The sequence below is a fragment of the Anomaloglossus baeobatrachus genome, chromosome 6 (assembly GCF_048569485.1).
Source record: "Anomaloglossus baeobatrachus isolate aAnoBae1 chromosome 6, aAnoBae1.hap1, whole genome shotgun sequence".
Taxonomy (NCBI): Eukaryota; Metazoa; Chordata; class Amphibia; order Anura; family Aromobatidae; genus Anomaloglossus; species Anomaloglossus baeobatrachus.
The window spans coordinates 64,071,975-64,086,033 of record NC_134358.1 but is presented as its reverse complement, the minus strand read 5'-3'; the positions used below and the strand labels follow the sequence as shown (position 1 = coordinate 64,086,033).

Genomic DNA, 14,059 nt, shown 5'->3' with positions numbered 1-14,059 from the left:
CATGTGCAGATTGAGATCCCGGCGGTCTTCAGTAAAATGGTGCAGCATGTGCAGATTGATATCCCGGCGGTCTTCAGTAAAATGGTGCAGCATGTGCAGATTGATATCCCGGCGGTCTTCAGTAAAATGGTGCAGCATGTGCAGATTGAGATTTCAGCTTGTCATTGAGCAGAGATGTAAATCTGTACATTTGCCGCTACCAGCGCCATTTCCTGAACACCGCCAGGAGATCAATCTGTGGACGCTCCACCCACAGATAGGATGGCGCAAATTTTAAAATAGAAAACAGGAGGGGCCGAGGCCACTGTGCACCCCCCCTCCCAATACTCTAAAAGCTTATGAAACCTAGGGTGTCTATTGAATCTGTATAAGGCCTAAGACACACAGCGAGAAAAACGGTGCGAGTGGAGTGCAATAAAAAGATCGCATTCCACTCGGACCAATATTAGCCTGTGTGTCAGTGCACATGAGTGATTATTTTCTCAGCCCTAATTGGACCGAGAAAATCGCAGCATGCTTCAGGTGCAATGTGATCCTTGTTTCTCTCGCACCCATTCAAGTCTATGGGGTGAGAAAAAAAAAAACCTCGCACTGCGCGCGCAGTACACCGGTGTAATGCGAGTGCAGGGGGAGAATGGCAATAGCCAGCAACAGAGGAGAGAGGGAGATAAATCCTTCCCGCCCCTCCTCAGCTCCAGCTCTCCCCTCCTCAGCGCCGTCCCACCCCCAGCAGCTGAGGTCTGCTCGCACAAACGGACCTCAGTCGCAGGGACACTCGCATGACAGTCGGCTCTGCTGTACTGCCAGCGTGAGCCGAGTGTCATGCGAGGGGATCGCAGTAATCCCCGTGTGGCCCCAGCCTAACAGTACCATGGCCGTGTGGCCATCATTTACTGTAACAGGCACAATCCTCAGGACAAGTTCTTATATTGCTAACATCTTCAAAGGACACTATAGCTGGCGGACCCTACTAGGGCCATTCATTGGTCTTTGATTGCCATGGTAGCCATTAGGACCACACAATCACGATCTCAGGGCGCTACTAGAGGGAACCCCATCCTCTTAACCATCTGAACACTGTTGTCATTATTGACTGCAGTATCAAAGGGGTTAAATGGCCGGGGTCGGTGCAAAAAATAAAATAAAAATCCATCCCTATCCCATTCTATATCAGCTGACTACTCCCTGAAGACTACAAAGCAACTGCTCCCCCCTCCCCAAACCACCATAGAGGCAGATGAGGAGGCGATGCTTCGAGCTGCTCCTCGTCTTACTCCACCATTATACATCAATATCAAACGCTGGGGGAAGAGAGACCCTTTCATTGCAGTCTGTAAGTGGTGCGCACATTGCACAATGTCTACGACACCCCGTGTTATTAACTGCTGAATGCTGCAGGCTCTCCGCCATGAAAGGCAGACAATCCCCCATAACCTTTAATAAAGCCAACTACAGAAATACCAACATTTGGAGATAATTACACAGAAGGAACAATTTCCTCATCCTCGTTAAACAAGGATGAACCAGCGGCTACTAAGTACGTGGGGGAGGATTACTACAATGCACTGGCAAGTGTGTGCCCTGCAGGTGGAGGAGACTGGACGGCAGCCCCGGTGGTAGCCCGGGAATCCTTTATGGAGGCGGCTGTATCCTACAGCCCCGAGCTTGTGCCATCCTGGATTACAGATCCACGCAGGATAGTCTGCACTGCAGAACGCAGAGGCGTGTGGAGGGGCTCACTCACATTTTGGCCTAGGTGGTCAACATTATTGGTGCGTTACAAATCTGAGATATTAAATGATTTATGGCTTCCCACAGACGTCTAATGTTACTGCAATTCCACCATATGTGTAACATGTCTGCGCTGGGGTCTCCACATCCAGCACGTGTCCGGGGAGTTATGGAACATTTTAGATATTCTATAGGGGGTGAGGTACCACCTACAGGGGTTGGACAAAATAATGGAAACACCTAACGCTTTGGCAGCATAATCTTCGAACATATACACATGCACACCGTGACATATGTTAATGTTTTGTAGTTGATTATTTGTGTTATGTGATATGTGTATGTAAATTGTTTGTTTTGCAGAATTGTAAGAACATTGATGAGAACCTGATACCAATGGCAGACCTCTCGGATTTTTGGTTGGTGCTCATATGGCAGGCGCTAGTGTAACAGAAAGTGCCCGAATGCTTGGCGTGTCAAGAGGTTCTGTCTCCAAAGTAATGACTGCGTTTGAAAGAGAAGGAAAATCGTCCGCAGCAAAGCACAGCTCCGGCCAAAAGTCGAAGTTGACTGTGAGAGACCGTCTGACGAAATGTGAGAGCATCGCAAGACCACGGCTCTGAAAATCACTGCTGAGCTCAATGAACACCTACAGAACCAAGTTTCAACGAAAACTGTTCGTCGGGAGCTACAAAAATCTGGATTCCACGGAGGAGCTGCAATTAGAAAACCGCTGTTCCCAATGACAAATGTGTCCAAGCGTTTAGAGTTGTGAGAAACCTCCAGAATTGGTCCCTCGAGCAGTGGAAACATGTGATATTCTCAGACCAATCATCGTTTACCCTATTTCCGACCTCCGGCCGAGTGCACATTTGGAGACAGCCGAAAGAAGCCTTCCATCCAGACTGCCTTCTCCCAACCGTCAGACATGGCAGAGGGTCTGTGATGATCTGGGGTGCTATTTCGTGGAGATCCGCCAGCCAATGATCTCTCTTCATGGAAGAATTAACAGCCGAGATTATTTAGGCATTTTGGGCGACCAAGTGCATGGTTCAAGCACTGTTCCCGGAGGGGAACGCCATCTTTCAGGATGATAATGCACCAATTCATACAGGCAGAATCGTTAAAGCATGGCACAAGGAACAGTCTAATGAAGTTGAGCATCTCATCTGGCCCCACAATCCCCAGACCTCAACATTATTGAGCATTTATGGTCCATTTTAGAGATTCAAGTTAGACGTTGATTTCCGCCACCTTCGTCGCTCAAAGAACTGGAGGGTGTTTTAACTGCAGAATGGGCTAAAATTCCTTTGGAAACAATTCACACCTTGTATGAATCCATACCTCGGAGAATGGAGGCTGTAATCGCCGCAAAAGGTGGACCTACACCATATTACACTAACGTTTGTTGATGTTTCCAGGTGTTTCCATTATTTTGTCCAACCCCTGTATATAATAATTTCCTATGTGGTTAGTACATTTAGATTGTTTTCCAATAATTGAGATGGATGTTCGCCATTGATCCGGTGTGAATGTACAGTTTAGGTCTTTTTCCCATTTTTGCAGGTATGTGGTTAGTGAGCGGTCCAATCTGTGATGTCGGGGTCAGCAGCATGGAGTATCGTTTAGATGGCGGTGCAGTCATCCGCTCCTTCCTTTCATTTAGGAGATGTCGGATTTGCAGATCTGTAGACGTCCCTTTAGGGCACGTTGTATTTATCTCACAATGATGAGAAAGTCATATAAGGTCCCAATTGATGTGATTTTGGATATTTTCCAAGTTTTAAGTTTGAGATCAGGGATACCATGCTCCAGTGTCTGTATGGGGGGGATCTTGAGAAGTGCGATTTGTATAAGGCCTAGTTTATTAGTCATCCCTCCATAGCTCCAGGGCCGCGTCTATTGTTGGGGATAATAATAATAATAATATATTATATATTATATATATTTTTATATGTATAATATATATTATAATATATATATAATATATATATATATATATACATACATACATACATACATACATACATATACACACACACACACACACACACACATATATACATACATACATACATACAGCGGACGCTGCTCGCCATTGACCTGGACTCATCCCCCTATGAGATCTGTACAAAGATTGTCCCTATTATTGTAGCAACAAGAATCAAAATTGCTGCAAGTTTTTGGAAAAATCCCCAATGCCCTACACTGTCCGAGATCATCTCACTGATTGATGAGCACTGTCTATCAGAAAAAATAATTGCTTCATCTAATTATAACATATCGCAATTTCATAAAAAATGGAACAATTGGTTGTCTTCCCGTTTAAATACAGTTATTAAATAACTTTGTAGATTTATATATAGAGAATGTGATTGGAAAATTAAAGTAATGTCACCATTTCCCCCTACCCCCTTCCCTCCCTAACCCTCTTAATGTGTTGATTGTTAAGAACTTATCAATGATGTAACATTTGACACATTTTGTTAATAAAAATTCTATGGTGTAAAAAAAAAAAAAAGAAGATGATTTTGGCCCAGGTAGGGGATAAATGTGGTGCTGTAGAGGCATTGTGCACGGGGCTAGAAAAGGGCACCGGAAAAGAGCGGAAACCACATGTTTTTTACAGGGGTAACCTGCCACCAATCACTCCTGCAAAGTGATTGAGGATGATGACGTCACATCCACAGATATCAGCCAGCTCGCATTAGGTATCGCGCACCCATCCTGTGCACTGACGGCAGGTATCGCGCACCCATCCTGTGCACTGACGGCAGGTATCGCGCACCCATCCTGTGCACTGACGGCAGGTATCGCGCACCCATCCTGTGCACTGACGGCAGGTATCGCGCACCCATCCTGTGCACTGACGGCAGGTATCGCGCACCCATCCTGTGCACTGACGGCAGGTATCGCGCACCCATCCTGTGCACTGACGGCAGGTATCGCGCACCCATCCTGTGCACTGACGGCAGGTATCGCGCACCCATCCTGTGCACTGACGGCAGGTATCGCGCACCCATCCTGTGCACTGACGGCAGGTATCGCGCACCCATCCTGTGCACTGACGGCAGGTATCGCGCACCCATCCTGTGCACTGACGGCAGGTATCGCGCACCCATCCTGTGCACTGACGGCAGGTATCGCGCACCCATCCTGTGCACTGACGGCAGGTATCGCGCACCCATCCTGTGCACTGACGGCAGGTATCGCGCACCCATCCTGTGCACTGACGGCAGGTATCGCGCACCCATCCTGTGCACTGACGGCAGGTATCGCGCACCCATCCTGTGCACTGACGGCAGGTATCGCGCACCCATCCTGTGCACTGACGGCAGGTATCGCGCACCCATCCTGTGCACTGACGGCAGGTATCGCGCACCCATCCTGTGCACTGACGGCAGGTATCGCGCACCCATCCTGTGCAATGACGGCAGGTATCGCGCACCCATCCTGTGCAATGACGGCAGGTATCGCGCACCCATCCTGTGCAATGACGGCAGGTATCGCGCACCCATCCTGTGCAATGACGGCAGGTATCGCGCACCCATCCTGTGCAATGACGGCAGGTATCGCGCACCCATCCTGTGCAATGACGGCAGGTATCGCGCACCCATCCTGTGGAATGACGGCAGGTATCGTGCACCTATCCTGTGCAATGACGGCAGGTATCGCGCACCCTCCTGTGCAATGACGGCAGGTATCGCGCACCCATCCTGTGCAATGACGGCAGGTATCGCGCACCCATCCTGTGGAATGACGGCAGGTATCGTGCACCTATCCTGTGCAATGACGGCAGGTATCATGCACCTATCCTGTGCAATGACGGCAGGTATCGCGCACCCATCCTGTGCAATGACGGCAGGTATTGTGCACCTATCCTGTGCAATGACGGCAGGTATCGTGCACCTATCCTGTGCAATGACGGCAGGTATCGCGCACCTATCCTGTGCAATGACGGCAGGTATCGTGCACCTATCCTGTGCACTAACGGCAGGTATTGCGCACCTATCCTGTGCACTAACGGCAGGTATTGCGCACCTATCCTGTGCACTAACGGCAGGTATTGCGCACCTATCCTGTGCACTAACGGCAGGTATAGCTCCTCCATACTATTCTGATGACTAGGAGAGGTGCACAGTACCCATCAATCTCACAGGCAGGCCGGCAGATATTTGGACACGATACTGGCCCCACTCACCTCCCAATGCAGAGTTCAGTGGAGAAGGATTATTCCTTTATCCATAATCTACATAAGATTGATCAGCATAGAAAGACCGGACAATACACATGTCCTGTGGGCCTTCTTAGTCCAGCAGCAGAGCTGTATCATTACAGGGTCATAATGTACCCAAGCTCTGCTAGAATAATCAGGACGGCATATTCCAAAAGGGTTTCTCTGGCCCCTCTGACTGCATATACGTCTGAGAACACGGCTTTGACAGGTGTCTGTCGGCATCAGGTATGGTGTGGATACTGCTGCCCACACAATGTCATCACCGTGATGTGAGTAAGCACTACTCCTCCTGCGCCTCCTCTCTGCTCTGCCAAGGTCAGAGGAAACCATTTGTTCCGGGTCATTGCCCTTTCCAGGCGCATGCGCACTACAGTCCTTTCCTCTCGCCTTAGCAGAATAGAGAGGAGTCCGCCTGCGCAGGACATTCTCAGCGGTGTGTGGTGCCGAGTCTTGACTTTATCTGCGCACTAACCAGGAAAATATGACTACACATGGAAAAGGTGTAGTCAACATAATCAGTGCCTTCCTATAATGCTTCTGCTGCTGACCATGCAATATGGATGACTGTTTCCAGAAACCAAGAACAGGGGCAGGTATCTACAGTAGGGCCATAGACAATGAATGGAGAAGAGGGTCAGAGGTGCGACTTCCAGTGATCGGGACAAATATAAGGTAAGGTTAGATCACCAGATTCTCACGATACAGACTGGTAGTATCCTCCACCCATCAGATTCAACGCTTAGGTAATGGTTGGAAGAACTGATCACTTTAATGGCTGGAGACTCCGATGGCTGCATATTCTTACAGCAGATTGCATCACATCATTACCTTGTCGACTGCATCTGCCGAGTCGTTTCAGGATCCTCGAACATCTTCACGATGGGCTCCGTCTCCGCTTGCAGCTGTTTCAGTTGTGCGACGACCGTGGTTCTTTTTTCCCTTAAAGCTACAAAGAAACAGCCATGTCAAATGTGTCATACAAGTAACAGATTGGCCACGACAAGAAGGACACGGAAACATAGAAGACAAAAAAGACAGCTGTGGCTTCATGAAGGAGGACATCATGGCCTGTTTATATGTCAACACAGCCCTATCGATTGTACTCTTGTGATGAGGGCCCTCATTCCTCTTGTAATGGTTCAACTAAAGGGGTGTTCCCATCTTCAAGATCCTATCCCAATATGTAGCAGGTGTAATAATATTAGCAAACACAGTACCACCTCCAATTAGAAATATAGTATAGTTCTCCTGATTAGCTATGTTGCTTACCTCATGTGCAGGGCATTGCAGCAGCTTAGTTATCCATGGTTATGACCACTAACAACTAATTGTCTCTATATGAGTGGGTCGCAACCATGGATACCTAAACTCAATTGTTAAAGGGGTTATCCAGCATCTTTTGACTTTTTTTTTTTATTACCCTATTGGGCTACATTGGGGCAGGTAAGTAGATAGTGAGCACTTACCTGCTCCGCTGTCAGCCCCTCTCCCCCGGCTCAGAGTGGTCATGTGACCGTTCCTGCCGCGATTTTGCTGCTTCCGGTCATTTCATGTCAACATGGGCAGGACCATGTTGACATGCAAATCTGGAACAGCATGTCGCCTCCCTGCTGGGCGGCTACAGTGTGATGAGCCCCGCCCCCTTCCCTGCACCCTCCCACACATTATCCCGCACCCCTTACTCTCCCCGCAATCTCCCCCTGCACTGCTGTGGGGTCCGTGACCTGGGGGAGGGGCCTGGCGGCGGCTGCCGTGGTGTCAGCGCCAGCACCGGGCCCCTGCTCAGGTTCACACATTCAAATGTACCGGCATCACAGATCACCGATTTCGGTACATTTGAAAGCGCTGATGAGAAGCAGCGCAGCGCTGCTTCTCATCACTGTCCCTCCCGCAGTCTGTGCTCTCTTCAGCACAGCGGTGACGTCACTACTGTGCTGATATGGCCAGAGCACAGACAGTGCGCGAACGTGCAGGAGCGGCGGGGACCGAGGACGGGTGAGTATGTACTCCTTACATGTGTTCCCTATGGGGTTGGGGGGGGGGGGGGACGGTGCAGAGACATATGTGTGCGGTGCAGAGCCATATGTGTGCGTGTGCGGTGCAGAGCCATATGTGTGCGTGTGCGGTGCAGAGCCATATGTGTGCGTGTGCGGTGCAGAGCCATATGTGTGCGTGTGCGGGTGCAGAGCCCGATGTGCGTGTGCAGAGCCCGATGTGCGTGTGCAGAGCCCGATGTGCGTGTGCAGAGCCCGATGTGCGTGTGCAGAGCCCGATGTGCGTGTGCAGAGCCCGATGTGCGTGTGCAGAGCCCGATGTGCGTGTGCAGAGCCCGATGTGCGTGTGCAGAGTCCGATGTGCAGTGCAGAGTCCGATGTGCGTGTGCAGTGCAGAGCCCGATGTGCGGCGCAGAGCCCGATGTGCGTGTGCGGCGCAGAGCCCGATGTGGTGTGGGGTGCAGAGCCTGATGTGGGGCTGTTATTTGCAATGCTGTAGTGATAACAGGTCAGGTGCTGGGGAAGAATACTGACAGAGAATGTGTGCAGGGGGCGGGCAGGGGGCAAGGCTGGACACTGAGGTCGGGCGGTGCCAGCTCTGACTGAGGTTTTGCACAGGAAGTGGTCAGTTTGCTGGAGCTGAATGTAAACAAGAGCTGCAGAGAATAAAGGGTGAATTCAAGAGGAACAAAAGTTAGAAAACAAAAAATAACAATGTAGGTGTGATTTATATGACAATACAGCACAGATTATCTTACCAAAAATTTTTGAGTTTATGTCGGACAACTCCTTTAAGTGCTGTGGAATATGTTGGCGCCATAGAAATTAACAATGCCTATCGGAAGCAGGAGTATGGAGCAGGCTCATGTGCTTAGGCCCCTTTCACACATCAGTTTTTTGCCATCAGTCACAATCCGTCGAATTTTGAAAAAAAAAAAAAACGGATCCGGCGACTGATGCCGCTGTATCCGTTTTTTTCTCATCGACTTGTACTAACGACGGATTGCTTCACGTCAAAAAATGTTTGTCCGTCGGACGAAGATGACGGCCAAAGTAAAGTTTTTTGTGAACGTCGAAAAATGTCGAATGTCGTTTGGTAGAATGGAAGCCTATGGACGCAGGATCCGTCGTCATCCATCAAATGACGGAATTCGGCAACAGATTCCGTTTTCTTTAACGGAGCATGCTCCAATTATTATTTAGCCCCAGCTAGTCGGACCCGTCGCATCAGTTTAGCCACAATATGAGAGAAAACGGATTGTGATTGATTGCAAAAAAAACTGATGTGTGAAAGGGGCCTAAGCCTCCACCATAACTAGCAGATGCCGTCTGTGTTATACAGCTGATATCCGCCTGCATCTGTCCTATTCATTACACCTGGAAGCCATCACTAAATGACCAGAATGGGGAACCCATATTTTCCTGAACACATGACTGCGGCTATGAAGAGCTGACTGGAGCAGCTGGGCCTCACATATGCCCTGTTCCTCCATATTAAGGTCTATGGACTGACAACAGCCAAGTACTGCATCAATGCCTCCTCCTCTCCCCTGGTTCTTACCTGGCCCTATGACCGTGACCAATGGAGAACAAGGAAAAAAGGAGACAAAAGTCCCCCGTCATGTGCTCAGTGACGGTCCCAACACATGAAACCAATCAGTTATGACCCACTCCATGGCTCTATGGGGACTGCATTGCCTCTTTAGGCTTGACGTTATTGGAGCACACAATCCACCACATGGATGTTGTAGATCATTAGGCTGTTCTGATAACACACCGATAAATCCACTGTGACCACCTCATACTGGACAGACGGTCGGTGAAAATGAAGACTCACCATGTGGGATCTCTTTGTCAGGATAGAGGTTTTTATAAACATCCATGGCAAAGTCCACCATGTTGGTGTCACTGAGGAGGTCCAGCTTCCCCTGCAGCAGCTCCTTCTCATTGTAGATCTGAGGAGATAAAAGTCACAGTAAGTAACGATACGTAGGATGTGTTACATGAAGATAATCCTGCGGTAACACCGTGACCACCGTAGTAGGGCTGCTAAAGATCTCCACAAAAGGGGGAATGTGAGCAAGAAATGACTGTTCAAACCAAGCACAGACTCTTGGTGCTCCCTTGGCGCGGCTGAGATCAGTCCACCTTCCCACCTACTCGTCTGCCATCAATCTCCGCTCTTCTCAGGCCCCTGTAATGTCAACCAGGGAGGAAAGTGGGAACTGAACTGCTCAGCCGTGACAAGGGTGCAGCGGGCGCCTGTGCTTAGTCTGAACAGTCATTTTGTGCTGACAGACTCCCATGAAAGGGAAAAGATCTTTATGTTCCAGTATCTAGAGCCCATAATGCATAAAAGGAGCCAGGAAGAATACAGATTAACCCGCTACAATATTAGCGTGGTCTTCAAAGATGACTAACTGTGGGTGGAAAAATGACCGGGATGGGCAGCGATCAGATATGTGGCCTCCTTGTAGGTGATGTTACAATGAACAGGGAGTGAAAGGGAAAGGCCTAAAAAGATGAATGTTACCAGTGTGGGCCGTTATCAGGGATGTACAGAACAGGAAAAGTGTGACAAGCTGCACCTGCCCGCTGACATCACACCCACCTGCGCCCGCTGAAATCACACCCGCCTGCGCCCGCTGACATCACACCCGCCTGCGCCCGCTGACATCACACCCGCCTGCGCCCGCTGACATCACACCCGCCTGCGCCCGCTGACATCACACCCGCCTGCGCCCGCTGACATCACACCCGCCTGCGCCCGCTGACATCACACCCGCCCGCTGACATCACTCCCACCCGCACCCGCTGATAGTGCAGCAGGTATAGGAATCCGAGAGGGTCAACAACGGGCCTCACATGGGCACTGCCAGGGAAGCTGGACATACAGAAAGCAGTTTTGGTTGTGATAAACTAAGATGAGGAAAAGTTCTCAAAACAAAAGGGAACTCATCATATCCCCAATTGCTATTAAGCTGCAGATAAAGGGTCAACTCCTCCTGAGATCTGCTGGCTTTCAGTCAGACACAGACAGTGCAGCGTCAGTCCTGAGCAGTGGCTGTAGCTCGCCTTGGTGCATTGATTGACAACTCAGTCTGCCCTACGAGCTGTAAATCAAAGTGGCACTGCTCACTGTGTACAAAGAGCTGACTGAAGCCGCAGCAGCACTCCTCTGTGACTGAAAGCTGGCGGCTCCAGGAGACATTAAGGTAAGTTTATTTTCTTCCGATAGCCGTGCTTTAGGTAGAGCAGCAGTGTAAATCTATTCACCTGCAAATGAACCTTACATATGCAATAGCGTTTGAGGACTTGAAACGTCCCAGGTTCCTTTAACAAGGGGTAAATTGAGCAGTTACCAATAGCAACCAGCCAGACGCCTGATTTCTAGATTCTCCCCTTTTTACATTACATATCATGATATTCTAAAATAAAAAATCCCAAAAAAATTCACCACAAATGTAAAATAATACACAAAAAAGGAGCCATAGATCAGTGTATGCCGGGCCCTCAGCAGTGAGGTGACTTATAGGATGGAAAATCATCATCATTTCGGTGTCACAGCAGCGGCCGACGATTTCAGTTGCTTTCAGTCTGTTGCTGTTTTGTTTGTAAAGGTCCCACACACTAAAGCATCCGAAACTGCTGACAGTCGACTGTGCAGGGGGCCCCGGAGTTCCCACCAACAGCTGGACAATCAGCTCTTCAATGAGAAGCGGGGCTCTTCTGTCTGAATGGAGCACGGCCGCTCAGTGGTTGGCACGGCGGCTCAGTGGTTGGCACGGCGGCTCAGTGGTTGGCACGGCGGCTCAGTGGTTGGCTTGTTCCATCAGTCCCATAGAGAATTAATGTCGCGGTGTGAGGGTCTGGCATCTGATCTCTCATGCCATTTTGTTACTGGGATAATTGTTCCCTGTTCTGCAGATTATAGGAGGCTCCAGCAGTCAGAGCCGCACCGACCAGCAGCTGATCACCAGAGGGGAGCTGATGACACATTATATCCAGGCTGCCCTTTAATGGACGCTCACACTCACTGCACTTTTTTTGCAATCTGCCGATGTGGACGTGACATAAGGACAAGGTATTAACAGATGTGGACAGGAGGTGGTGAGCTGGGCACGACCCGGCGCTAGGGGCATGAGGCGAGCTGGGCATGGGCCGCTGCCGGGAGACGAGCCGGGCATGGGCCGGCGCTGGGGGGGCGGGAGACGAGCCGGGCATGGGCCGGCGCTGGGGGGAGGGTGGGGGGGCGGGAGACGAGCCGGGCATGGGCCCGACGCTGGGGGGGGGGGCGGGAGAAGGGCTGGGCACGGGCCGGCGCTGGGCGGGAGAAGGGCTGGGCACGGGCCGGCACTGGGGGGGCGGGAGAAGGGCTGGGAACGGGCCGGCACTGGGGGGGGGGGGGGCTGGGCACGGGCCGGCACTGGGGGGGGCGGTAGAAGGGCTGGGCACGGGCCGGCACTGGGGGGGGGGGCGGTAGAAGGGCTGGGCACGGGCCGGCACTGGGGGGGGGGGCGACAGAAGGGCTGGGCACGGGCCAGCACTGGGGGGTGGGGGGGCGGGAGAAGGGCTGGGCACGGGCCGGCACTGAGGGGTGGGGCGGGAGAAGGGCTGGGCACGGGCCGGCACTGGGGGGGCGGGAGAAGGGCTGGGCACGGGCCGGCACTGGGGGGGCGGGAGAAGGGCTGGGCACGGGCCGGCACTGGGGGGGGGGGGTCTTGCGGGAGAAGGGCTGGGCACGGGCCGGCACTGGGAGGGGGTGGGGGGGGCTGGGGGGGGGCAGGAGAAGGGCTGGGCACGGGCCGGTGCTCGGGGGCGGGAGAAGGGCTGGGCTGGCTCTTATCATTGGCCGATGCTGAGGACCAGGCTGGCGGCACAGTGGGCAGCACCTGGGGATAGCAAGCCTATCCCAAAGTGACCAGGAGCCAATGATAAGACCTGGAGGGACGGACCCCGGAACATGAGTGGTCTGCAGAGGGAGGAGGTGGCCAGAGTCAGAGTCTGGGGGTCACTGCTGGGAGCAGGGGGTAGAGAAAACTTCAGGAGACCCCACATAGAATGGCTCAGTTATACAGGAAGCACGAGTGGAGCTGCCCTCTAATTACCATGACTACAGTACAGGAAAGTACGACAAAACGTGTCCGTTGCTCCGCGCCCGGCGCCACATATGGCGGCAGCAGCCCACATGGCCCAGGCCGCAGCCCCGTACACACAGCCGCGTCCCCTCCTGCCCTCACCACACACCACATTCACCTCTTTAACAGACAAGAACTCGAGAAGCGGAAACACCAGATGTCGGTCCAGAAAGTGCGCGATCCTGGTGGTCAGATCGTAGTCCGCCATGATGGTTGCCGGCGTAAAGGGAGAGACTTCAAAATCGATCAAACTTTACTAACACAGCGACAGACAAAACACACAAGGCGCGAGAAGTCGCCGGGAGGCGTGGCGTGCGCCGTGACGTAGCGATAGGGGGGAACATAGTATCAATATTATTATCATTCCAGTGTCTGTGATGACGCCGCCATTTTGTTGGAGTCCATCTGGTGGTTGCACTGCTGCCTGTAACCCTTCGATGCTTACGGTTTTTGTCTTGATGCATTGTTGTTTTTTTTCTCCATTATTGCCCCAGTTCAATATTTTTAGGGTTTTTTAAGTATTTTTTTTCCTTTTCTGTCTTAACTTTCTTTTGGGTATTGATGGATTTTACACAAATTCTAAGAGGACTTGTTTTTCTTTTGCTTGTTGTGCACATTTTTAGACTTAAAGGGGGTCTCTGGTTTCAGAAAACGCCTGTTCCCCCAGTTGTAATTTGTTAATAAAGAAAAAAAAACAGGTCCAACCCTAAGTCTCCGCCGCAGCTCCATGTGTCTGTGGAGCTGATGTCAACAGGACTGCAGCCAATCGGTGATCTCAGCAGCTTGAGCTGTCAACTCTGAACCACTGATCTCACTGATCCGCTGTTGCCGTGACATCAGCGCTGCAGACAATCAATGACATTGGGAGACTCAGGGCTGGACATGGGGAGGGGAGCAAAGAACAGAGGCAGAGACAGGTGTACTAAACGCGTCACGCCCCAGAAGCAGTCGGACCGCTCGGA

At 51.3% G+C, this 14,059-nt stretch overlaps 1 protein-coding gene across 1 annotated transcript in view; it reads right to left on the bottom strand.

The window, feature by feature from the left end:
• Positions 1 to 13,338, bottom strand: part of EIF3E (eukaryotic translation initiation factor 3 subunit E) — a 112,711-nt gene extending 99,373 nt beyond the window's left edge. Inside the window, exons 1-3 of the mRNA XM_075316217.1 lie at positions 13,216 to 13,338; positions 9,797 to 9,914; positions 6,794 to 6,911 (exon numbers count right to left, since the gene is read on the bottom strand). Of these exons, the coding sequence (XP_075172332.1) occupies positions 6,794 to 6,911; positions 9,797 to 9,914; positions 13,216 to 13,305 (326 nt within the window). The 5' untranslated portion in view covers positions 13,306 to 13,338. The remainder of the gene's footprint in view (positions 1 to 6,793; positions 6,912 to 9,796; positions 9,915 to 13,215) is intronic.
• Positions 13,339 to 14,059: the final 721 nt, after the last annotated feature.